This window comes from Lepus europaeus, chromosome 2, assembly GCF_033115175.1.
Source record: "Lepus europaeus isolate LE1 chromosome 2, mLepTim1.pri, whole genome shotgun sequence".
In the NCBI taxonomy this organism is placed as follows: domain Eukaryota; kingdom Metazoa; phylum Chordata; class Mammalia; order Lagomorpha; family Leporidae; genus Lepus; species Lepus europaeus.
In genome coordinates this window covers 60510480-60537874 of record NC_084828.1, presented here as the reverse complement: position 1 = coordinate 60537874, position 27395 = coordinate 60510480, and the positions used below count along the sequence as shown (strand labels likewise).

General features: G+C 36.6%; 1 protein-coding gene across 3 annotated transcripts in view; it reads right to left on the bottom strand.

Annotated features, from left to right (window-relative positions):
- Nucleotides 1-27395, bottom strand: part of ALCAM (activated leukocyte cell adhesion molecule) — a 212791-nt gene that overhangs the window by 48176 nt on the left and 137220 nt on the right. For all 3 annotated transcript variants that reach the window (XM_062207469.1, XM_062207459.1, XM_062207450.1), the window contains exons 2-3: nt 7148-7248; nt 3300-3519 (exon numbers count right to left, since the gene is read on the bottom strand). In XM_062207469.1, the coding sequence (XP_062063453.1) occupies nt 3300-3519; nt 7148-7248 (321 nt within the window). The remainder of the gene's footprint in view (nt 1-3299; nt 3520-7147; nt 7249-27395) is intronic.

Here is a 27395-nt window from a genome sequence, read left to right as displayed (position 1 = left end):
CTCATCAGCAATCACTTTAGGAGGTTACTTATTTCATTAGATAGAAAATTGATCATTTTTATATTTAAAGAATCAAAATGAAATATGTAGTGTAGGTGGTGTCATTTGTTTAACTGGCCATTGTCTACATCTTCTTTTCCCTACAAATTTTTACTTTCAGGTTAAATAACTTCCATGAAGAGGGCAAAGTGAGGGACACTCAATTCTGAAAAAGCATTGAGAACAATAATACCCAATGAAAGACATACACAGATAAAATATTTTAAATAAATTGTGTTAGCCAGCAAGCACTGCTCATGATTGTGGGAGAGGGACTGGTCCACACGGACATCAGACTCTCACATAAGTAAGTCCAGGGTGCGCCAACAGAGTAAAAGAGGTTTACAGTCTGGCGGGGATTGTCATATTCAAATACTTTTTCAGAGCTGAAGTCTCCTTTCTTCCCCCAGTCTTTTTCTGTTTGAACAAATTATTATTAAAATGCTGCGATATTGAATACATAGAACGCTAGCAAATTGAGTAGAAGCAGCTTCTCCCCTTCCTCTGCCCTCTTCACTGCCTCTTGAAAGCAGCCCTGTAACAGAATGAGAAAGCTCTCACGGAATCCCTTAGCCCCACTATGGTGGAGTGAGTGATTTGCTCAAGGTCAGAAATGAGCAGATTTGACAAAGCGAGTTCTCCTAGTGACCAGCTCAGTGATTTTTCCATTTCACCACCAGCCATGTGGCCCTCTGGAAACCCATTTGACCTCTCAGTCTTTAAAGGTCTACTTTGCTTCTGAATGATTTTATTAACCTCAAATGTGCATTAAATGCAGACACAGTCTCACTGTGATGGCATTCAACTCCAAAGGAAAAAAAAAAAGAAAGCTGATTAGTGATGACAAAGCATGCCACTTATTTGGATATGGGCAGGTTTATGGGTGTGATTTCTTGCATCTGCAGTACAGTTTAAAACTGAACAAACAAACCTACATTAGAGGTAACAAAGTCATCACTCATGGCCTCTAGTCTGAATAAAAATAATTTGATTTTGCCCACGGGGATGGCAACCTGCAGCACGCTGATCTGGGATTGGCTCTCATCAACAACACTCAATTCTGTAGTACACAGTGCACGTTGCTAGGTGATTCAACAGAGGGAAACAGAGGACTGATTGATGAGCCTAGTAACTCTTAAGTGACTGCAATATAGACATGCATAGCATGAAAGTCTCCTTGTCGCAGCTGCTGTTTGCTTCACAAAAAAGTGACCCCAAGCAAATTCGTTATTAACAAAACAAAAGGGAAAGCCTCTATATGTTCCTGTAAATTCTTTCTTTATCATGAGCCTAGCTATTCACTTCATTGGATTTTATGGGTCTCATAGAATCTAGAATAAAACATCATTTTCAACAATGGGTAACTAGTCTATGTAAATTCTCCCTGGCCCACAGCCTGGAATGCAAATTCTGCTTCTGAGAATCACTTTGTTTTCAATAACATTCAAAAGAAGGGGGCAGGGGTTGCTGGCAGTATATGGGGTGTGAGTTTGTTTTCAGTTTTAGAAATCTTCTGTATTCCACAACAGCTTACAAATTTTGTTAAACTAGACAAACGGAATTCTTTTTCAGATTTCCATATGCATCCTTTAAGGAAAAGTTATTTTGAAAAATGACTCAAATGCTTCTTTTAAATGAAATGACCTGGATTTTCTCAACCTCCTTACATGCTATCTTGCTATTCAATAGTTTTAACGAAGAAAAAATTAAATCTGACAGTGGAAAATTAATGCACATAAGCATTAGGGGCCTGCAACTTAATTTCTATACCTATTGTGGTACATTCCTGATGTTTAGGTTCATTTATGGCAGCATGGCCTATAATCCAAGATATCTGGTTCCTCTCTTTAAAAGGAAGTGTCTTGAGCAGTACATCATCCATCCTCTGAGTAACATCAAAGTGAAATAAAAGATAAAATACATGGGCCCTCGGAAAATACAGGATGTGGATTATTTGGGGTGCTTCATGGAAGTAGCCATGACTGACATTTGGTACTTAGTTTGATTCATAAAATGACTGAGAAGTGTAGATGGCTTTTAGAAAGTAACTTCCCAGCTGCAAAGTAATCAACTGAAACATGCAGTGTGGCTTTACAAGGTTCTTCTCAAGAACAAAGGCTTCCTTTGATTCTATAAGCACTCTTTGAATCCACATCATGAACTTTAGGAGCTTTGAAGTCCATATAAATACTTCAAGGATAGACCTACTTAGCTGCGTGGTCTATTATAAGAAAACAAATTCACGGTTACTCGATGGAGGGCCCTCTGGGTTTCTTTCTTCCCTGTTGATTTTAATAATTTCTAGGTGCTGTCAATTTATCAGAGAGCAAATGACAAAATTTAGAAAGTGAGACCTTATTCCCTAATTTAAAAAGATTGAGATTCTGAAACTTTTGAGACCTGTGTTTCCTCCTGTAGTTTCTAAGATATGATGATGTAATCTTTAATTTGAATTTTAAAAGATGAAATGCTTTAATTATAACTCCTCAAGTCATTCATGTGCATAGCACAGTAACATCAACTGTATATTATCATTAGGCAAAGTAACTTTGCTATTGTGATCACTATAATTATTCCAAGTTTCTTCTACAATTTTCATTTCTTCCAACACTGCTCTACTGTGTTTCCTTAGTGTATCCCATATCCATAGTAGAGTGTGGGGAAATTTTCTAAGCCAAGTGAACTCTTTAAGGTCTAAATCAATAAGCATTAAATGTCAGTATATATATATATATATATATATATATATATATATACACACACATATACTTTTAAATGTATATATATGTATATACACATTGATGTATATATTTATAAATGGTTTGGATTTACCAGCATTTTACTGTTTTTGTGTATCAATATGGCAATTTCATATGGTTAGTTAATACATGCATAGGTAGGCAAGATTTGCATGATTATATCTATGTGCCATGTATCCATGGATACATCACAGAACATTTATTGGTATATGTCACTGGAAGTTAAAGATTATATGCCAAGTGTCACTGGTAAAAGTATTTAATATCTCAGGAGATTTTACACAACTAAACAACAGATAATTTTTTAGTTCTTCTCTGCAAATCTCCTATTTGAAATTCAGACTTTTTGTTATCCTTGCTGAAATGAGCAGCATGCATGAGCAGAATGAAGATCTCTAGAAGTCCTCTCAAATAGATTCCTGCTGCAGAGACATTAGAGCCCAGTCTTTCCGAAACACCAGCCATCAATCCCACTTAGCAGTTATGCTGCAGATTACTTACTGAACACCTTGACTACTGTAGGAGCCTCAAACACATCATCCTCAGTTACTAGCATGCACACAAATCTCTTTTCATCACTGATCCTTGCATTACTGATAGACAAAGTGTAGTTTTCTGAGAGGTTCAGTCTGTCTTTGTATTCTGGTACATCATCATACTGCACACTTTTCTTTGTTGAGGATCTGAAGGCAATAAACACTGGGGTGCCATCAGGCTTTTCCTAGAATTAAAATAATAATAATACATTTTAAACAAAAGCACATTGAGATGATTCAGTATTATGCTCAGAATAACAAAAACTCCTTAGTTATCTTTTCCCACAAATACATATATCTTTTATTCAATAAAGATAATTGTGAATACAAGACTCACAAAGATCTCTGGCTACAGCAAATCATTAATCATAGGGAAATTGCATTCATTTACAGGTATCAGTTTAAATGCATTAAAGTGAAAGAATAGAGCTCTTGGAATGTGACCTTTTCTTGTCTATCTGAAGGACAGCATCAGTGACAGTACTGAATCTAACAAAGGCTGGTTTTATATGTGTACAAAATAAAAATCACACATGTATAAAGTGATGTTCAGGTAACCATCACAGTAGGCATATCCTTGAGCTGCAAGTAGTCAGATATCTCGATATCCTGGGCAATTATTTTTGGCATATTCTTCATTTTAATCCACATCTTTGAAATGCCCACACACGCCTTTCAAGCAAAACTGAAATGGCTGACCTTCACACACAGCATCATTTAAACAGTCTTCATGCAGTAACAGTGTTTACTCTTGTAAAGCAATCATGGCCATTAAGCAACAGGCTAATGTGAGCCACTAGAATCTATAGTTTTGCTATCTGAGTCATAAAATTTTGCTCAAAACACTGCTGTATACAATTTTATCAAAATTAGAAATATACTGCCATACACACTTATGCCAAGAGCACTGAGATAGAAAATACATTTCTTCTTCTGACTGCACCAAAGATTGTCTTATCTAATAAACAACTTGATCTAAAATTCAGACCAATATCTCCACTACTTACCTCCTACAGTCTTTGTGGAAATAAAGCATGTTAACATACATTACAAATTTTAAGATTCAGGGATTAAATTTTTTAAAATTATTAATATATATTACTATGTTTGGAATCTAAAAGTTATAGTTCCTTAAATATTTGAATACATCAATTATAGTCTTAAATTTCTGATTTCAACATAGATTTACAATTTGGATCCTTGCCTTTTTAAACCACTCCTCTCCTATGGGAAATATGTAAGACCAGTACCTTCAGTTTCTACATTCATTCCCTTTTGCAATAAATAATATCTATTATTTTTTGAGAAACTAACTGTATGGCAGGTGCTTTCTTTGGTTTCTCTATGCAGTAATTAACTGATTTAATATCCCTAACAACCCTCTACATTCGAATTATATCATTAAGGCCAGCGCCGCGGCTCACTAGGCTAATCCTCCCGCTTGTGGCGCCGGCACACCGGGTTCTAGTCCCGGTCGGGGCGCCGGATTCTGTCCCGGTTGCCCCTCTTCCAGGCCAGCTCTCTGCTATGGCCTGGGAGTGCAGTGGAGGATGGCCCAAGTGCTTGGGCCCTGCACCCTATGGGAGACCAGGAGAAGCACCTGGCTCCTTCCTTCGGATCAGCGTGGTGTGCCAGCCGCAGTGCGCCGGCCAAGGCGGCCATTGGAGGGTGAACCAACGGCAAAGGAAGACCTTTCTCTCTGTCTCTCTCTCTCTCTCCCTGTCCACTCTGCCTGTCAAAAAAAAAAAAAAAAAGAATTATAACATTAACCTCATTTTACAGATTAGAAAGTGGAGGTCAGGTTTGGTTAAGTAACTTCCCAAGGTTTCAGCTAGTAAATCTGACCTAGATTTGAACTCAGCATCCTGGCACCATTGTGAAAACACGCAGCAGTCTTCAGAGACATCAGTTGCCTTTTCTGTTTCAGTCATTGTGGCAGATGCTGAAGAAGAAGAGGCAAGACTGGGGTTGGGAGGAGTGAGCAGGGGCTCTGATCTCCACTCTACAGGGGGAGTACAATGTGATCAGGGAGAAACCAGCCCATCTGTCCTCTGTGTTTGCTTCCCTTCATTTGATCCAAATCTGTTACTTGTCTGTCAGTTACATTAAATTAGGGCTTGTATCATATTTCTGCAAATCAAGACTCATTTTAGCACACATCATACCTCAAACATTTCTCAACAGCTCACTGCTGAAGTTGTTTGCTTAACTAACCATTTGAAAATTGTCATCATTGTTTGGTTTCTAGTGCCACTGTGCCAGTACAGTTTAGGTGAACAATACTTCCTTGTTTATATTCGAAATTTTCTGTGATAATTTAAGTTTTTGTCACCTGAATCCCTTCATTTTGGGAGCAAAATTGATTCAGCAGGTGACATATCATAGTCTTCCAAACCCTTAGAATTTTAGGGGTACACATAGAATTCATCTTCATAGGCCTTAACTTCAAATTTCCATGTTTATAGTAAGCCAGAAACAGTTCATAATTACTGAGTGAACTTGAAAGCAAGAGGATAGTACTGAAAAGTGCTAGGCTCCCCTACCTGCTTCCTTTCCCTTCACAAACCACTCTAGAAGCACAATGGAAATAACTCACTTCCTCAAATGAGCACCACACGTTAAGCACTAGGTAAATATTTTGATATGAATTACTTCATGTCATTCCCACAACACTATGAAGAATAAATCATTATTATCATCTCATTTTACAGATGAGACATGAGGATTACTTCACTTGTCCAAAGTATTATTTTAAGTATATGGTGGAACCTGTTGGTCTGATTTCAGAACCCACCCCTTGAATGCACTCTTAAGCACATTTCCCAGAGTGTGCTCTGTAGAATGTTTGTTCTTGGAGATATTTGAGAACAAATTTGTTATGGTCAAATGAACCTCAGAAATGAATCGAACTGTGACCCTCAGACAATTCATAACACATTTCAACATATGAGAAGCTCTCAGAAATTTTCACAGAAGAAACTTTCCGTAAATTACTTGTGCATCAAATCCTTTCCCTAAACAACTGCCTTTTAAAATGTCAACGAGCCAGGAAAACTTTGCTGTTGTGTCCGGGAAACTTACACCTGCATGAAGCTTGCAACCTGCTGTGAATTTCCTGTGGTTCAGCACTGGGAAACTGTACTTTACAAGCACCTTTCATTGATTTTGGTAATTGAGAAATTTTATCAAAGTTACTTAGCCAATTCTCAGGATCTCTACTCTCCATTTCCAGATCCATCTGCATCTGTATAGCTAAGAAAATATGACTTGGCCAGCAGCCAGAAATGGATACAACCAAAATGTTAAATGTAAAAAGCTGCTACAGCATTACCACGGTTCTAAGGCTAATCACCAGAAACACGCTTGTAATGCTGGTGACTTATCTCCAGTGAATACCTGAGTGTCCTCACCACCCCTGTATCCTTCTTTGCCAATAGCCTCATTCAACACAACATGAGCTGGTGGGGAAAAGGTTGCCATCCTCCACTAAGCTCTTCCTTATATGCCACTGATGTTACTCTGGAATTCTGTCTTGTCTTTGCCTCTGATACTTAAGAATGTATCTTTCAGACAAACATGATCTAAGAGCTACATATTTATTGGCTTTAATTTAAAATTATATTTGCTATGCAAGACTTAGGCACTATTTTTGACATATACATCAATTCTACCTTGTGTATTTGTACACATTTGTACAATATAGATGAATATTGCCATTATGTTAATTTGAAATTCATTTTTATTCACATAAAAGATTTTATTTAGAAAACCAGAGGCAATTAATCAAGTCCAAGCAAGATTGGTTGCACTTACATATTTCCATTTGCCAAACATAAGATTCTGAGGTACATCGAGTCGGCAAGGCATGATTATGGTATCTCCAAATGCTGAATTTACAGTATACCATCCAAGACCTTTAGACAAAAATAAAGAGAGAGAGAGAGAAATTTTTAAAATCTCTTCTTGAAGTAACACAGGAGTATAGCGGAATTTGCAAGTGGATTAACTTCCTTTCTGTAATTTGTAACAATATATTTCAGAAAAATGTGCAGGATAATACAAAGATTCACATTTAAAATTCTTAAGTGTAGCTTTAAATAAGTTGTGCTTTTCACTGTAAAATATTATCGAACTTATTCTTAAGGAAATTAAAATAACTCTTACAAATTGAGAACTAATACATATAAGATGACAACTGAGTTTTGTTTGTATGGGGAAAATTAACATGAAAATGGTTTATTTTTTAGTAGTAAAAGTTAAAAAACTAATTTTCATTTTGCATAAGATTTGACATTTTAAGAATTGGTAGTATGAAAATCCTTCATAAAGTAGAGTTACAAAGTGATTAGTTGTATATTGTAAAGACAATCTAATTTAAACCACAATTCCTCACTAGTATACAGAAAATTTTGATATTACTTAATTTCTTACTGTGAAAAATATAAACAATTCAAATGTAGAAGAAAACATTTTTCATATGAATGTAAGATGTCAATCACATCATTTCACATCATTATATGTACACAAAGTTATATATATATGTATATATATATATGAAGTTTTTAAAAAAACAGGCATTTAAATTGGCAACAGTACTTAGGAAGTATCTCAGATAAAAATGCCTACCTTATTATGTTTACAATGATATTAAAATCTAATTTTTCAACTGAATATCTATCAAGATATGTCATAGTTGGATATAATGTATGAAGGGGCTGTTTCAAACTGTAGAGAAAATGTAAACAAATGCTATTTGGTCCACCAGGTGGTGCTAATGTGCAAAGCTAAGGCAATTTGCAACATGTAAATAAAACCATCTTACTACCAAGGAGGTGGATACCACCTTTCACTATCAAACATAGTGCATATAAAAATGTCATCAAAGTATGAAAATCATTAACCTCAGTAAAGAAAAAAACTAATTAAATTCCCTTTTTGAAATTGTATCTATTGAGGTAGTTACTATCCCTTTAAGCAATTTTGTCCCAGTGAATAAAATTACAAAGAACACACCTTCATGTAAATATGCCACATAATAACTAGTTTTTAATATTTTTATCATTGTTAAGATACAGTATACAAAATTTAAGAAGTGAGAATGGATTTTCAATGGCTATTTCAAAAGTTCACTTAAAAATGCTTACCAGATGCTCAGTATAATACTGAAAAAATACTTAAATGTTTTTTGTTTTATGCTCTCCATATTGTACCTATAATCTTTTTTTTTAACATCAAACCACGAAAAAGCATAAGACTCTAATGGAGAAATGGTCCCTTCATTGTCTTTAAAATAAAAATAATTGAGATTTAGTTATGTGATTGTTAATATGCAAGGTAATATTTAGGAAATTGTTATATGTTATGTTAAAATGCTCGTTTTCCATTATATTTAACTTCTAGATGTGGAATTTCTACTTTGTACTTCCAAAAAACTTAATGCTTTGCCTTTTCTCACAGACCATTTCCTTTTTCCTATAGAAATTTCATGTTCTATATACACACCAAATTTTATGACAGATTTTTAAAACTGTGAATTTCAAGATGTGTGTTAGCAAGATGAAAATGCAATTACAACAGGGAAGGGACAATATATTTTTAATCTTCGAATATCCAGAAACAATGTCTGGCATTTAAGGGTATCTAATAAAATAGTTTCTTATCTCAATGTTTTGGAGTTCCTTTCATTTTGCCTATCAAATTAACATTTTCAAAAATCAGAGAGAAGTTGATAACATTGGAACTTTGAGAATTCTTATTTCTTTTTATCTTTATTTTTTGACAGGCAGAGTGGACAGTGAGAGAGACAGAGAGAAAGGTCTTCCTTTTGCCGTTGGTTCACCCTCCAATGGCTGTGGCGGCTGGCGTGCTGCCACCGGTCGGCGCATTGTGCTGATCCGAAGCCAGGAGCCAGGTGCCTCTCCTGGTCTCCCATGCGGGTGCAGGGCCCAAGCACTTGGGCCATCCTCCACTGCACTCCCAGGCCATAGCAGAGAGCTGGCCTGGAAGAGGGGCAACCGGGACAGAATCCAGAGCCCTTACTGGGACTAGAACCTGGTGTGCTGGCGCCGCAGGAGGAGGATTAACCTATTGAGCTGCAGTGCCGGCTGAGAATTGTTATTTCTACCATGTATTTTCAAGGTTACCACATACTATCTTGGAGGCATAAAGCACTTTGATACTGTCTTTGTATGGCACTCTGTCTTGAGCAGAAAAAAAAACAAAAGGAAACATATTTTATAGCATGTGATACTGGAGAGAGCATTCTCCCCTTCCCCTTCAAAAGAAATTTAGAATTTGTGCTCTCTGACTTGCATGTAATACTGTAAAAAGTCTCCTTCCTTACCTGTGATAACCATACAACAGTTATTTTTGTTTTTAAAAAGTATTTGAAAAAAAAAATGCCCATGAGAGTTTCGCAGGCATGGAAAGCCAAGACACTGTGGCAAAAAAAAAAAAAAGAAAAAAGAAAAAAAAAAAAAAAGACCTAAATGAAAGATCTCTGTGCGTGAGATCCCAGTGGAAAGAACGGGCCATCAAAGATGGAGGTACCTTTCTCTGAAGGGAGGAGACAACTTCCACTTTGAGTATATGGCCTTGTCTAAATACGATCAGAGTTGTGAACTCAAGAGACTTCCATAGCCTTGGCAGCTCATGACAAGAGCCTCAGGTGATTACTGACGTCATAAATAAGAGTGTCAATTGTTAAATCAACAATGGGAGTCACTGCGCACCTACTCCCCTTGTAGGATCTCTGTCCTTAATGTGTTGTACTATGCGAATTAATGGTAAAACTACTACTCAAACAGTACTCTATACCTTGTGTGTCTGTGTGGGTTCAGTCTGTTGAAATCTTTACTTAGTATATACTAAGTTGATCTTCTGTATATAAAGATAATTGAAAATGAATCGTGATGAAGAATGGGATGTGAGAGGGAGTGGGAGATGGGATGGTTGCAGGTGAGAGGGAGGTTATGGGGGGAAAAGCTGCTATAATTCAAAAGTTGTACTTTGGAAATTTATATTTATTAAATAAAAGTTGAAAAAAAATGTATTTGAAAATTCATGGATCATGTCTTTTTGGCAGTTTCATATCCAAATTCAGTCAACACAGGAATTTGAAGAGCAGAACAAACAAAAATGAAATACAAAAGTTCATGGAAATGAACATTGTCTTTTGATTCCTTGGAAGTACCCTTGTAAAGCATGTGACAAGAATGAAGTAAGCAGGTAAAATGCCAACAGTTACAGATGTACCCACTGCTCCACAGGCTTAAGGCAGAATGAAAGATAGTGAATTGGATGACATTATGAGCTATAATCATGCTTAGTTTAGAATCAATTTTCAAGTTTGCTATAATCATCAACTTTCCTTTTCTGGTAAGAGTGTACTGACTCCCAGGCTTATATGACAGAAAGATCAAAGGCTTGCATCTATGGGAGAGATAGCACCACTAACCTCCCTAGGGATAAAACGATTTAAAGACTACAGTAATTCAGTGGTGAGTTAACATCCTAATTTATTTTTTATTTTATTTACTTTTATTTTTTATTTATATAAAGGAAAGAAGCTTCATGGATTTCATATGTACAGTTTCAAGAGAATAATGGTACCCCCTCCACCTTTCCTCCCTCCCTTACTCCCACACTCCTTCCACCCACTTTGCTTACTTTTCTTTTAACTTTTACAATGACATACTTTCAATTTACTTCATAACCACAAGCTTAACCCTCCACCAAATAAAAAATTCAACAAGTAGCAAGTAGAAAAGACACTGTTCTTCAAGAGTATAGACAAGGGCTATAAACAATAATCAACCTCAAAATGAATTTCTAGAGATGTCTTAATCTTTGAGATGAAGCTCCAACAAGATCTAAAGTACCCATCAACCTGAATCATTCTGTTTACACTTTTCACAGAAGAGCTTTCTCTCTTTGAATTGCCAAGTCTAAAAATTGAATTTAGCTTACTAGAATTCTCCTGAAAATTTCTCCCTGTAATATTAGTAAAACCATTCATGGTTTTATAGCCTCAGGATCACTGAGTACTGTTGCAAATATAAAATATACTAATGTCCTTCCTCAAAGAGGCTAAATGTAGAATGGAAACTGAACATGTATATGCACAAGCACCTGCATATGTGGAGGATGAATTATACCTATGTGTATATGCATACATCACAAGACACTTTAATTGGACTAGAATTTTCTGTATGTAATGAGTTCTATAAATTAAAGGCACTTCTATGAATTATTATTACATTGGCAATCAAAATTTTTGGACCAAGAATAAGATATAGAAGTGTGTCAAACTTAAGAAGCAGCGTGTAATTATTCATGTATTTATCAGGATAAAGGTTTATTAACCAAAGATAATGATTTGAAAGGGTTCGTAGGAGAGTTAAATGAAAGTACAACAGGATAAGCATAGGATAAGAAAAATATCTTGACCAAATAATTTTGACATATGAGAGGGTACTTCAAAAAGTTCATGTAAAAATGCATACAAAATATACATTTGTTTTGGTGCAAGAAGACTTTGAAATATACCTACACATGAAGTCTTCAAAAAGTTCATGAAGATGTTATGAAAAACCCACACACGCATTTCAATTTTTTGCACCAAAATGAAGCCTTTGTAACTCTGCCTTTCAAATAAAATAAATAAATCTTTAAAAAAAAAATTAGGAAACCTATGGAGTTGATGAGTCATAACTCCTCTGACTTTAGGTTTTCCACTCACCTTACTTTGTCTTTGCTGTCCCTTGGGCCCATCTATTCTGGTTGAATTCCAATAGTGTATCCTTTCATGCCTATCTAAAAACTCATCTATTTGTAACTCAGTCATATGCCAACTATTTATTGAACACTTAATATAGGCAAAGTGCTAAGTGGACTTTGTGGGGGAAATAATATAAATAAAATATCAAGGCCTTTTTTTCAAGAAACATGATGGAATTTGTATCAGGCACTTAGTGAGAATTTACAGCAAGGAATCCCAGCAACAAACCTCAGAATACTAGCAAAATGTTTTGGAGTAAATTGTATTTGACTTGAACACTGACTTTAGGCTTCAGCAGATAGGAAGGTAAGGACTACTTCACTGAGTGTCACAAGCAGGGCTCATGAGAGTCACTGAGTGACACTTGATTTTCTCTTTTAGTGCAAGTCAATTTTTTATTATAGTGTTTTTGCAGAGTAGATTTTTTATCTTCATAAGGAACATGTCCTATGACTGGCAGCTTTCCAAAATTCATAAATGCACATAAAATTTCTCTAGTAAAATGCAATAAAATGTTAGCTCTCTTTATTTTCGTCCTCAACACTAGCACTTGGATTCTTCTGGGAGCTATTTTTAAATAATAAACAAATACTTTATTTAGAGAAGATCAAAAAGGAACAAAATTGACTTAAGTTATCAATTCTTATTTTTTTGAGAGGTGCCTCATGAACTTTAAATAAGAAAATATGGAGATTCTACTGTAATTCTTAAAATTTCTTAACTTGGGATCTATGAAGAAATTTTAAGGCGTATACAAGTCTTCAAATTATATTTAAAAATTTATAATTCACTGAAAATTTTTTTCAATGGGAAGATTCAAATATTTGATCAGGATTGTCAAAGGTGACTTTAAAAAAGAGTTTAAGGTTCACCCCAAGTTGAATAGAAATAATGGAAGCAAAATTGGTTGGTATCCAAATTTAAAATCCTAGTATTCTTTTATCTAACAATTCCATGACTAAGAATATATCCTATGGCATATTTACATATGTGCATAAAGAAACTATATACAGTGTTAATACACTATTATTTTTAATCCTGAAAAACTGGAGGAACTTAAATATTCATTAATAAGAGGGGACTAAAATAGAAAGTACATTCACACAATCCTCTAAATGAACCCACTGAGGGGCCGGCACCATGGTTCACTTGGTTAATCCTCCGCCTGTGGCACCAGCATCCCATATGGGCGCCGGGTTCTAGTCCCGGCTGCTCCTCTTCCAGTCCAGCTCTCTGCTGTGGCCCTGGAGGGCAGTGGAGGATGGCCCAGATGCTTGGGCTCCTGCACCTACATGGGAGACCAGGAAGAAGCATCTGGCTCCTGGCTTCGGATCGGTGTAGCTCCGGCCGTAGCGGCCATTTGGGGAATGAACCAACGGAAGGAAGACCTTTATCTCTGTCTCTCTCTCTCTCTCACTCTCTGTCAAATAAATAAATAAAAATAAAAAAAAAAATAAATGAACCCATTGACAACAAGTGAAAGCCAAATGTACTGTTTTTTAAAATTTTTAAATTAGTTATTATGTTGTTCATTTTATTTTTCTTTTTTACCTTATTTTCCATGTTAATGTTATATTTAGCTTGGTACTAAAATTTTTTAAATCATGAATTCATTGTTTTATTTATTGCCTATTGAGTGTCTACACTGTGCCAAGTGCTGTTCCAGGTTGGTAGATGCAGCATTTAAAAAGAAATGGCCTGATGGAGTTTAAATTCTAGAGAAAAATATTTATAGTGTATTTAAAAGATTTATTTCTATTTTTTAAAGAAAATTATCAAATTTTATGTCCTTTACAATTGGGCAAACTATTTGAAGGAATGGTCTACATTTTACTTATCTCAAAATCATTTGCAGCTCCTTGAAGGTTGCAGTAGCTCAACAATAGTGAGTAACTAAAGCCATCTCTTTTACCTTTAGAGTACTCTACAATTAGCCTATATCTTTTCTCTGTGTTTAATATCCCAGAAAACAATATATGTACGATTTATTGAAATTTTAGAGAATTCAACCAGAGGGTAGGAAGAAGACAGTATCATAGTGATTAACAATGAAAATACTAAAATTGCCCCTCACCAAAAAAGCCATCTTCTTCAAACAATTTCACAATGGAAAATAATATAAATACAAGAAAACACACATATTGAGACTATATTGAAAATGTCTTATGCCCTGGGTTTTAGGGTTTCTTCTCCTTCCCATCTTCCTCTGCTGAGGAGACAGAGGTTGACCACTTACTCCACAATGGGATCCTAATGGACCAAGTCAATTCCAAAGTGAAGAGTTTTTGATGAGGCCAGGAGGTCTATGTCAACCTGCAAATGCACAGGTCCCTGAATGGTAGTAACCTGAAATAAAAACTCTTAAAGCACCATGTTCTGAGTATGTGGTAGGAGAGGGAGACTACATCAAATCAAAAACTTCAGATTTTTTATATGAAAAAAATGATAGTGTATATTTTATTTTGAAGTAAATTTTCATAGTGAATGAGACTAAGGAGAAATGTTTCACATATTTCTCTCTATACTATATATTTTGTTCATTATATAAATTAAAAATACACATGTAACTAACATATTAATCGAGCTTCATAAAGTTAACTATTTTCTACTATAACATTTTTAATTATCTGGATGTGAAGCTACATCTTTCAGGTGCTTACACAAAGAGTCCTGCACTCAATTACTCAAAACAATGAAATAATAACAAATCAATTTTCTCCTTCACCCACCCCCAATTCAATTTCTTGCATTAATTCTTGCATTTTCTGTGTCTAGATTATGAGAACTGCTCTTGACAATATCATAAATAAAGAGGTAGGCGGAAGAAACTAATATTTGAATACTACCCAGGGTAAAATAACACAAAGGAAAGACAAATGCATTTAGGCTCTATTAAGCTAAACATTTTCTCAGCATGAAAGTCCAGGTTTAATTATTTTAGAGAATCAGTTCTAGTTAAAAGAAGAAACTACACTTGCCTGTGAATTTTACCACATAAGTTGTATGGAAATTATTAATTATTTGAGCAAGAAGAAGAATTAACTGCACTGTATTCATGAAGACGCTATTAGCAGACCCAGTGTTTCATAAAGGAACTTAATGGTATAATCTGAAGTCATGGAAACTTCTGGAATTTAGAGAAGAGTCTGTTTTCAGAAAGAGATTAGAGTAATTGTGACATTATTAAATTTGCTTTCTGTAAATAATTTCATGTCATGACCATAAAAAGACCTCTTGATTTGAGAAAATCAAAGCTATTTTTGATAATACTCCAAAGCTCTGAAGCAACAAATTGCTTTTAGCTTTATTATTCCTTAAAATATATCACAAAGTCTTTTAACCAATAATATCATCATTATTTTCACAGAGAGTATCTGTTAATAACAGATTGTGCTAATTGTATTACTTAACATTTAAAGTCATATTCAATAGTATTAGAATTGCAGACATAGAATTTTATTTTATAACTGAGAAAGTAAATTACCAGGGATGACAGTGAATTATTAGCATAACTGAATGAGCATGTTTTTGTGCTTCTATATTTTTTGAGGATGGCGTCCAGTATGATAGCTTCTGGAATATTCCACATTAAGTATCTAACTCAGTACTAAAAAAATGTTTATGTTGGTTGAAATAGCTTTCTGCTCTTTTCTCCACAGGAATCCTAATGAGCGTTGCCTATGTCTTCAGAGGATATGGATTTGTACAATCAAACGCGCTAAGTAATAAAGGTTAAAGAGCTATTTAATAAGTTTTTCCACATATTTGGTGCAGCCTGCTGGCTGAATTCCAAGATTTAGATTTGTGTAAATTCCATGCTTTTAATTGACAGCTCCCTGGAGGAGCTGCAATATATGTTAAGGTCATAGGAAGAAAATGATAGCTTTCTACAGCATTTTCCTTTTCTTTAAGACCTAAACTGAGCTTACTCTAAGATCTAGTTTTCTAGCTTTGAGGAAGAACAAGAAATAGGAACATTTGTTACAGATATATTTTAAAGAGATTAAAACCACGGGAAAGGCCGGCGCCGCGGCTCACTAGGCTAATCCTCCGCCTGCGGCGCCCAGCACACCGGGTTCCAGTCCCGGTCGGGGTGCCGGGATTCTGTCCTGGTTGCTCCTCTTCCAGTCCAGCTCTCTGCTGTGGCCAGGGAGTGCAGTGGAGGATGGTCCAAATCCTTGGGCCCTGCATCTGCATGGGAGACCAGGAGAAGCACCTGGCTCCTGGCTTTGGATCAGCGCAGTGTGCTGGCCGCAACACGCTGGCTGTAGCGTCCACTTGGGGGTGAACCAATGGAAAAAAAGGAAGACCTTTCTCTCTGTCTCTCTCTCTCTCTCTCTCTCACTGTCTAACTCTGCCTGTCAGAAACACACACACACACACACACAGAGGAAAGACAAAATTTGAAAATAGTCAACAGTCAATAGACAAACATACAGCATATTTTGCATATACAGCAAAATCCGTTGTATGAAGATGCTATCATCTTTTTGACTTAAGAGATGCTGTATAGCCCCCAGCACTGAGTAACCACGCAGAACATGCACCCTGGAGGTGTCCCACAATGGGAGCTCAATGGAAACTCTGGAAGAAGGAACTTGCAGAGATGATGCTGACATCTATTAATATTTTAACAATAACTTTTCATACATTCCATTTTCCCTGACAGTCATTATTCTTAATTGATGAGTGGGAGAAGAAGTGGGTAAGAGAACAAGATAATTTAAGAAGGCAATGAGTAGAGATGAGAAATATAGGAAGCTGTATTGAAAGGTAGCTTTATAATTTTTAAAAGTGTCAGAATTGAGAAATTTCTAAAGTCTAAACCTGCAGTTGTCTCAAGTTTTGAAACTTTCCTTTACTCTTTGAAGATTTTAACTCACTGAAAACTTCGTCTTATCACTCTGGGGTCCAGTTGTAACTTAAAACCCTCTGTGTTGATGCTGCAATTGATGAAATGGTTCAATGCTCCTCCTCTCCCCAAAGAATTTTTGAAAGACTACTTATCATCGCAAGGTGGCCAGACAAAAACTAAAACAGGTGTTTAAGGAGAGCCAGTCTTCACAGAGGGAAATGGCTCTTCTGTGCACTGTGATTATACAGTAACTTGAGCATGGGGACAGTGTCATTAAACTCTGCACATGAACATCTCTCCTGAGCATGTGTCTGCATTGATTTGATTTTCCATGCTTGTTAACTTTAACGTCACACCTCAACTGCCTCTATTTCACATCTTCATATCCTTATTTAAGCACTGACAAAATAAATGCCTCCTCTTCTTTGTTTATTATTTTAAAAAATGGACATGAAAATGTATCCCTTAGATTGCCAACTGCAGAGAATGTAATTAATCGAAGACTCAACTGTTGCCCTCTATCACCAGGTTTGTGTTAAGATCACACTTTACCTCAGCTGTTCCCTGCTAATGACTGAGTGAAGCAGGGACACAAACCAGGGGGTCTTGTGGGAGATAAAGCGCTCCCAGAAAGGCTGACTGTGGCTCAAGGACATTCTGAGGCCCTGCAGAACCATCCTCAGAGAGAGACAGTGTACGAAGCTTGTCCCAGCCTTTCCCCCTCTCTCCTTCACTCAGTTATATTTACTGTACAGGTGGATTATTGTCCAACTCCTCAGCTCCTTCTTTAGTTTTTCCCACATAGTAATTTCCTCTAACACAATTTTTGCTTGTTAAATCTGGTGTGACATCTACTCAGTGGATACTGACAAGCGCATGGGGTAAGTCAGGCTCACCATAACTATGTCAAACCTTCTGACATTAGTATATTATAAGATTCCAGAAAATTAGGAGTTCAATATAGATGCAATGAGAAACAAAAAAGACATTTTGATTTGGTAAGGGGTTGGCAAAATAAAAATATTATATACACAAAAAAGCTGCTGAAAATGGATTAAACACTTGAAAGCAAGACCCAAAATCATAAAACACCTAAAACTTTTTAGGAGAAAAGCTCTTTCACATTGGCCTTGGCAATGATTTTTGTTCTTTTGGATATAACACTAATTGCACAAACAATAAAAGCAAAAACAAGTATGTAGGACTACATCAAACTAAAAAAGCTTCTATACAAGGGCTATGATCAAAAAGGTAACTTTATGTAACAAGAGAAAATACTTTCAAACCATTTATCTGATAAGAAGTTAATATTCAAAATATATAAGAAACCTAAATGAAAGATCTCTGCGAGTGAGATCCCAGTGGAAAGAACAGGGCCATCAAAGAAGGAGGTACCTTTCTCTGAAGGGAGGAGAGAACTTCCACTTTGACTATGACCCTGTTGGAATAAGATCGAAGTCGGCGAACTCAAAAGGCTTCCATAGCCTTGGCAACTCATGACTAGAGCCTAGGGAGATTACTGACGCCATAAACAAGAGTGTCAAATTGTTAAGTCAACAGCAGGAGTCACTGTGCACTTACTCCTCATGTGGGATCTGTCCTTAATGTGTTGTCCAATGTGAAGTAATGCTATAACTAGTACTGAAACAGTATTTTACACTTTGTGTTTCTGTGTGGGTGCAAACTGATGCAATCTTTACTTAATATATACTAAATCGATCTTCTGTATATAAAGATAATTGAAAATGAATCTTGATGTGAATGGAATGGGAGAGGGAGCGGGAGATGGGAGGCATGCGAGTGAGAGGGAATTTATGGGGGGGGAGCCATTGTAATCCATAAACTGTACTTTGGAAATTTATATTTACTAAATAAAAGTTAAATATATATATATATATATACATATATGAAACTGATAAAATTCAATAGCAAAAAACAAACATGCAATAACTAAACAAAAAGTGAACAGATTAAAAACTGAGCAGAGGTATTGAATAAACAGTTTTCCAGAAAAGACACACAAACGACAGACAGGTATTTGAAAAAGGTGACCACCATCACTAATCATCAAGGAAATGTAAATCAAAACCATAATGAGATATCACCTTAAACCTAGTATGATGACTATAATCAAAACAAACAAACAAACAAACACCAGATAACAAGTGCTCCTGGAGGTCATGGAGAAAGGAAAACCATTGAATATTATTTATGTGGGTGTTATTTGATACAGTCTTTATTGAAAACACCATGGAGCTTTCTAAGAACACTAAAAATAGAACTACCATATGGCCAAAGTCCCTCTTCTAGGTGTATAACCTAAAGAAATGAAATAAATATTCAAAATATTTAAAGAAATATGTGCATTCCTGTATTCATTGCAGCATTATTCACCACAGCCTTTGTATGGGGGAAAAAAATCCCTAAGTGTTCTTTGATAGATGTATAGATTAAATAGAAGAAGGATCATGCCTTTGGTGACAATAAGGATGAACCCGGAAGACTTTATGCTAAGTGAAATAAATCTGGCAGAGAAAGGCAAAAATTGCATGATCTCACCCACATGAGGAATCTGACAAATGTTAAATGCATAGAAATGGAATAGACTGATATTACCAAGGCAGAGAAGTGAGGGAAATGGAGAAATGTTAATTTATCAAAGCATACAATGTTGCACTCATGTAGTAAAAGTAGGTCCAGAATTCTAGATTATAAATTATATAGTTATAAACCATAGAGTTATAATTTAGAACTATAAAAGTATATTAAATAATGGAAATTTGCTAACAGTAGATATCAGGTACTTTCACTACACACACACAAATGTACACACACATTCATACAAAATGTTGGAAAATATGTTAGGAGACAGATATGTACATTTGCTTAATAATAATTTCTCTGTGTATAAGTCTATCAAAAACTCATGTTGGACATCATAAATATATACAATGAAAAAGGAATTTAAGCTTTTTAAATGTTAAAATACATTAGAGAAATTAAAGTTAAAACAATGGATTTTATAGTGTTTTACCACGTGCAATTTTTATATACATTCCAGATTTTTGCATTTTGGCTTCACAAAAGTCCAGCAAGAAGGTCAAAGAAATATGTACTGTGAACAAGATAAAGCTTCAGTTTACCAGTAAGACCATGTTCATCCCCCAAAGCCAATAGACCTAAGCCAGCCAGATCAAGCCAGTATGTGATGCAGCTAGAGCTCAAACTTAACTCCCACTTGAGTCTATTCTTATCAGTACCAGATACACAGAAAATGACTCCATGTTATTTCATATTATATTATAGATAATTCAAGAATACTATTTGAAAAAATATTAGATTGTTCTCCATATTTAGACTTAGATATTTAAAAAAAAACCCTATGGATTATAGGAATGAGAAAGAAACTAACATATCTGATCACTTTTCAAAGGTCTGTTCACAGTAGCTCAATCAATTTGCAAAAGAAAACAGAAAATCATAAATAGTCATGGATATAGGCATCTTTCACATTTGGAACCAGAGATATAATAAGGCTCTTCAGTGTTGACAAGGCACTGCAGTAATAGGCAGAGTAGCCCTTCATGCATTTCTAGCACCTGAAACAGTAGTGATAGAATGACAGACTTCCAGGAAAAATACATCACCAAGTGAATAAAATGACAAGTTTGGGATTGAAATCTTTCTAACTTCAAAATCTTTGTCTCCCATCCAAGTACTAACCAGGCCTGATCCTGCTTAGCTTCTGAGATCTCATGAATAAGGGTGCATTCAGGATGGGGTGAAATCCTGTCTTTTCCAACAAAATGGAAGCAAATAGAAACCATTATGCTCAGTGAAATAAACCAGTCCCCAAAAGACAAATATATATTTTCCCTGATTTGTTTGAACTAATATACAGAGTGCCAAAAAAATGAAAAGTATATGAGCAAAATTGATATTTTGAAATTTGATTACTGTCTATACTTCTGAACAGCAGTGGTTTTCCTACATACTACTTGTTGAATTCTTTGTTTAGTGTAGGGCTAAGTTTGTGATTATGAGTAAATTGAGAGTACAACATTGCAAAAATTAAAAGAAGATTAAGAAAGGAAGGAGTAAGGAAAGTGGGATACTTCCAGGAAGGAAGCATCATTATTTTCTTAAAACCATATATATGAAATACATGAAATTTGCTCCCTTTATATAAATAAAAAAAATCTTTATCTCTCCTCTAAAAATACAAAGATATGTCAAAGAGTTGAAAAATGTATATCATGCAAAAACTACCTAAGGCTTACAAATTCTTTTTGTGGAGCCTGTGTTGTGTAGTTTAGTAGGTAAAGTCACAGCCTGCAACACCAGCATCCCATATGGGCACCAGTTCATGTCCCAGATTCTCTATTTCCAATCCAGCTCCCTGCTAATTGCTTTGGAAAAGCAGCTGAGGATGGCCCGTGGGAGACCCAGATGAATCTTGGCTCCTGGCTTTGACCTGGCCCTGCCCTGGCCATTGCTATCATCTGTGGAATTGACCAGAGGATGGAAGCTTCTTTTCTCTCTCTTTCTCTCCTCCTCTCTTACTCTCTCTCCCCCTCCCTTCCCTCTCAAAAATATGACTTTCAAATACATCTTTAAAATACTTTCTTTTTACATCAGAATATTCATGTTTTAATTCTGTTTTTATAAAATTTTTCAAGTACCTTCATATTTTTCACAATTATGGATTTTAATTGAGTTGGAAATTTATGTCCATAAAAAATAAAAATGGTCAGAGAAGCTTTGTTCATAATTTCTAAACTTAAAAACAATCAAGATTTTCTTCAAAAGGTGAATGGAAAAACAAATTGTGGTACTTTCAGACAATGTAATATTATTGCACAATGAAAAGAAATGAACAATCAAGAAACAATAAGACATAAGGAAACCCTAAGTGCATATTGCTAAGTGAAAGAGGCTAATCTGAAAAGGCTTAATGCCATGGTTCCAAATATATCATATTCTGGAAAAGGTTAGTATGAGGATAGTAAAGTGATCAGTGGTTATCAGGGGCTCAAGTGATAGACGAATGAGTAGAGGGAGCACAGTAAATGCATGGGGCAGATAAATAATACTAACATTATAATGGTTGATAAAAGTTATTAAACACTTTCCAAAATCCAAAAAATGTGCAACAGAAAGAGATAACCTAATATAAACTTCAGACTTTAGTTAATAAGAATGTATCAATATTGGCTCATCATTTGTACCAAATATACTACACTAATAAAAGATGTTAATACTAAGGGGAACTGTTGGTGTGCAGTTTCTCTATAAACCTATACAGATAAAAAAATCTATTAATTTTAAATACATACATAATTTCTTCAGTGTATGAAATACACTATATATTCAGCCATTCTAATAGAAATTTCCTTGGTTTATGGGGAGGGAAAGGTAAAAGGATCCTCAAGGGCAAAGCTTTGGCATCTGTCAGCAGAGGTGATCCCAGTCCCGGCAGCTGAAGCCACATACGATCTCCGCAGGTGCTGACTTTCCGGCAGCACCAAGCCCTCTGATCAACAGTGTCCTGGGCAGCTGGGCTGCAGGTCAGCCACTGCTGTTTTATGATTATGTTTCCCACATATTCCCAATCCCACTGAGGTGCTAATACATTTTGCTCATCTTTCCATATAAAAGAGACAATGTCATTTGATAATTTGTTCGTGGTTACTGCTTAGGGAGATAATGACACTCAAAATTACCCTAACTGAATATTATATTACCTCTTTGACTCTGCTATTTTTAACAGCTTTCAAAGACAATAGTGTCACTTAGTTAAAAAAAGTTCATTGTACTTACACATTCAGAGAATACCAGGTTATAGATGAGAGCTGTTAAGAATCCTAGCAGAGTTTTACATTATATCTTGTATTTTGTTTATGAAACTCATCTGAGTTCTATAACTGAGACAACTTCTCCAGGAAGTAATAAATGGGAAACCAAACAAAGAAGACTGAAATGCTTTAGCAGTGTCACTGTCTAAAAATCAGATGATCTTTTTCTTTTTTTAATTATTATTTATTTATTTTTGACAGGCAGAGTTAGACAGTGAAAGAGAGAGAGTCAGAGAGAAAGGTCATCCTTTTTCCGTTGGTTCACCCCCCAATGGCCGCTATGGCTGGCACGCTGCACCAATCCAAAGCCAGGAGCCAGGTGCTTCCTCCTGGTCTCCCATGCGGGTGCAGGGCCCAAGCACTTGGGCCATCCTCCACTGCTTTCCCGGGCAACAACAGAGAGCTGGACTGGAAGAGGAGCAACTGGGACAGAATCCGGCGCCCCAACTAGGACTAGAACCCGGTGTGCCGGCGCCGCAGGCGGAGGATTAGCCTAGTAAGCCATGGTGCTGTGCTGGCCCTCAGATGATCATTTTCTTTTCTTTTCTTTTTTTTTTTTTTTTTTTTTTGACAGGCAGAGTGGATAATGAGAGAGACACAGAGAGAAAGGTCTTCCTTTTTGCTGTTGATTCACCCTCCAATGGCTGCTGCGGCCGGCGCATCATGCTGATCCGAAGCCAGCAGCCAGGTGCTTCTCCTGGTCTCCCATGCGGGTGCAGGACCCAAGGACTTGGGCCATCCTCCACTGCCTTCCCGGGCCATAGCAGAGAGCTGACCTGGAAGAGGGGCAACCGGGATAGAATCCGGCGCCCCGACCGGGACTAGAACCTGGTGTGCCGGCGCCTCAAGGTGGAGGATTAGCCTGTTAAGCCACGGCGCCGGCCCCAGATGATCATTTTCAAGCTACTCCCTCTTAAGGGTCCTAAGAAAATATGTTCTAAGTGCATTTTTTAGAGATGATTCTACCATTCTGTGTATATATAAGAGATATTAACGATATTTCCAGATTAAATTTTATTTTATTTAAAACATTTACTTACTTTTAATTTTTATTTAAAAGGCAGAGGGGCTGATATGATAGCTCTTCTATCCACTGTTTCACTCCCCAAATGCTGGTATCAGCCAGGGCTGGGCAAGGCTGATATCAGGAGCCTGAAACTCAATCAAGGCCTCACACATTGGTGACAGAACCCAAATACTTGAGCCATCATCTGCTGCTTCCCAGGATGCACATTAGCAAGAAGCTGGATTGGAAGAGTAGCCAAGATTCAAACAGATATGGGTTGCAGGCATCCAAGCAGCAACTTAACTGCTGCTGCCTGTGGAATCAATTGTAAAATGCCGCCTTCTCTATTTTTTGAATAGCTGTCTCTACATAGACATTTGATTACTGGCACATGTTCAATCAGTAAGGATGTATTAAATATCCTTTAGGTAATTACCACTATTTTAGAGAATCTGGAATTCAAAAATCCACATTCTTGTAGCTTTAATTTTAAAGACTGAGAGCTATAGCAGGAATTGTGATGCACCAGCTTAAGCTGTTGCTTGGGATGAACCATTTCTAAATGCCTGGTTCCAGTCCCGCCTCTGCTTCTAATCTAAATTCCCAGCAGGAATCCAGTGCACACCCTGAGAGACAGCTGATAATAGCTCAAGTATTTAGCTTCCTGCAGTCCACATGGTAAACCTGGATGAAATTTCTGTTTCCTGGCTATGGCCTGGTATAGCCCTGGCTATGTGGGCATTTGGGAAGTGAATCAGTAGGCAGAAGATCTCTCTTTTTCTTTGTCACGTTAATTTTCAAAGAAATAAAAAATAAATAAATAAACTTAAAAAAATAGTGGGACCTTTTTTACAAAAGGAATTTCCAATACAGTATCTCAAGAGGGGACTTTAAAAAGTTCATGGAAGGCCGGCGCCGTGGCTTAACAGGCTAATCCTCCGCCTTGCGGCGCCGGCACACCGGGTTCTAGTCCCGGTTGGGGCGCCGGATTCTATCCCGGTTGCCCCTCTTCCAGGTCAGCTCTCTGCTATGGCCCGGGAGTGCAGTGGAGGATGGCCCAAGTCCTTGGGTCCTGCACCCCATGGGAGACCAGGAGAAGCACCTGGCTCCTGGCTTCGGATCAGCGAGATGCGCTGGCCGCAGCGGCCATTGGAGGGTGAACCAATGGCAAAAAGGAAGACCTTTCTCTCTGTCTCTCTCTCTCTCTCTCTCTCACTATCCACTCTGCCTGTCAAAATAAAAAAAAAAAAAGTTCATGGAAAATGTAAATTATGAAAAAAACTACGGACATATTTCAATAATTTTGTACCAAAATAAACATCTTGTAACTTTATTAGTCCATGAACTTTTAGAAATACTGTTGTATCTATGATAACCAAGGCAAACATGTACATTCAATGAAAGTAATGAATAAAAAGTACTAAAAAGACAGAATTATGAAATTTACTATTCATTCTAAAACATTTATAGTTATAAGACAATTTATGATAATATGTGGGAAATTAAATGCAATCTATAATAAATGAAAGAAGTGTGTTTTATGAACAGACAATAATAAGTATGAGTTAAAATATATCTAGCGTTGTTTATATACTCAAGAAATCAAAAACTATATAGAGGGAAACTATTTCGTGCAGCAGCTAAGATGCCTATTGAGACCCCCACATCCCATATCGAAGTGCCTCGGTTTGAGTCCTGGCTTTACTCCCTATTCCAGCTTCCTACTAGAGACACACATTGGAAGCAGCAGGTGATGGGTCAAGTAGTTGGGTTCTGTCTCCCACATGCTAGACCTAGATTGAATTTCTTCTTTGTTTGTAATAGGACAGGAACAAAGCTGTCCTATTACAGGAATTTGGGAAGTGAACCCGTAGGAGCTCTCTGTGTAGCTTTCTGGCTTTCTGACTCTCAAATGCATAAATAAAAATCTAATAAAAATCATTCTTTCAGGCCTTACCTCTCTTACCTCTCTACTACCTCCAAATCTAGTTTGTTTGTTTTTTTTTTTTAATAAAGCACCTCAAGGTGCACCTCATTGGGAAAACAGACGTTTATGCTGTTGACCTGCACCAAAGATTTCTGAATACTTTTGTAAGAATTTTTTAGATACAGTTTAAAATCTCAAATTTCCTTAATCTAAATTGTCCTCATTCACATTAATTCAAACAAACTAGAATAAATGTATAGATTTGCTATAATATCAGGTACTGTATTCCTGGGGGTATATAAGCATATGTTATATTGAGGTAGGTGTTGTGGAGCAGCAGGTTGAACCACTGCTTATGATGCCAGAATCCTGTATGAGATTTGGGATGCTCTACTTTCCAATCCAGCTCCCTGCTAATGCATTTGGGAAGGTAGCAGAAGATAGCCCAAGTACTTAGATGGCTGCAATCCAGGTGGGAGACCTAGAGTCCTACTCAGCCTAGTCTAGCCCTGGCAGTTGTGTCCAGGGGCAGTGAACCCATGGGTGGAAGATCCCTTTCTCACCACTCTGCCTTTCAAATAAATAAGTAAATAAATAAATACATATAAATAAGTCTTTTAAAAAATCACTTTTCTCGTTCAAGGGGGTTAATATCTAGAAGAAGACAGAAATGAAACACAATTAGCAGCTTAGCATACAATTAAGATATGCTCTCTGGACTGAAGACTGAGTGATCAGAATCAAACTCTCCTACTGAAGCTAGGTGATTTGCTGAGTTACTGGACATATATGCACTTGGAGTTTCCATCCATAAAACTGAAGATAGTGCTAGTGTCAAGCTTACAGTGTTATCATGATTACAACAAATTAATTTGTGCAAGTAGCTTTAAAAGTGCTTTTCATATAATAACTTCTCAGGAAAATGTAACTATTACATCTTTTGGCTTTTATTTGTTGGAATAATAGAAATTATGTGACAAAAGTTGTGGGCACAGAGGAGGATTGATGAATAGGTTGGAGAAGACCTTGTCCAACAAGATCAATTATTTTGAATCTTCACAAATGAAGATTTCTTCAAGTGAAATGGACAATAGGAAACTCCATGCAGAAGAAAGACTGGGAGCAGGAGGCATGATCTTGATCATCAAATGTGTATGTGAGGGGCATCCGAAGCAACTCCATGTGGGAAGGGAGCTTTAGGTGCTGATACTTTGAAACTGTTCAGACAATAGATTAAAGAATTTGGACTTCATTCTACAAAGAATGAGGAGATAATAAAAAAATGATGGTTTATTTTAAGGATGGAAGTGAAGTGGTAAATTTTTGTTACACAAAATTATCTTTGGCAGCCATGTGGAGGAAAACCAGTTGGAGAAAGAACGAAGATAAGGAAACCTTGTTAGGAAGTTAAAACGTTTAGAAGGTTAAATAGCCATGGTGAAACAGGGCAGCTGGAATGAAGAAGAGGAGGCACGGTGGTATGGAAACAGGAGGCATTTCCAAAATGGAATCCAGATGAGCTTCAGAAAGTTGACTGTGCATCCTGTGACTACAAAGTTCATATTTCCCAACAGAGCTGAGTGCACTGCTCATGTGAAGAACAGCTAATACCTAGTCCCGGCAGGAGCACTTCATACAC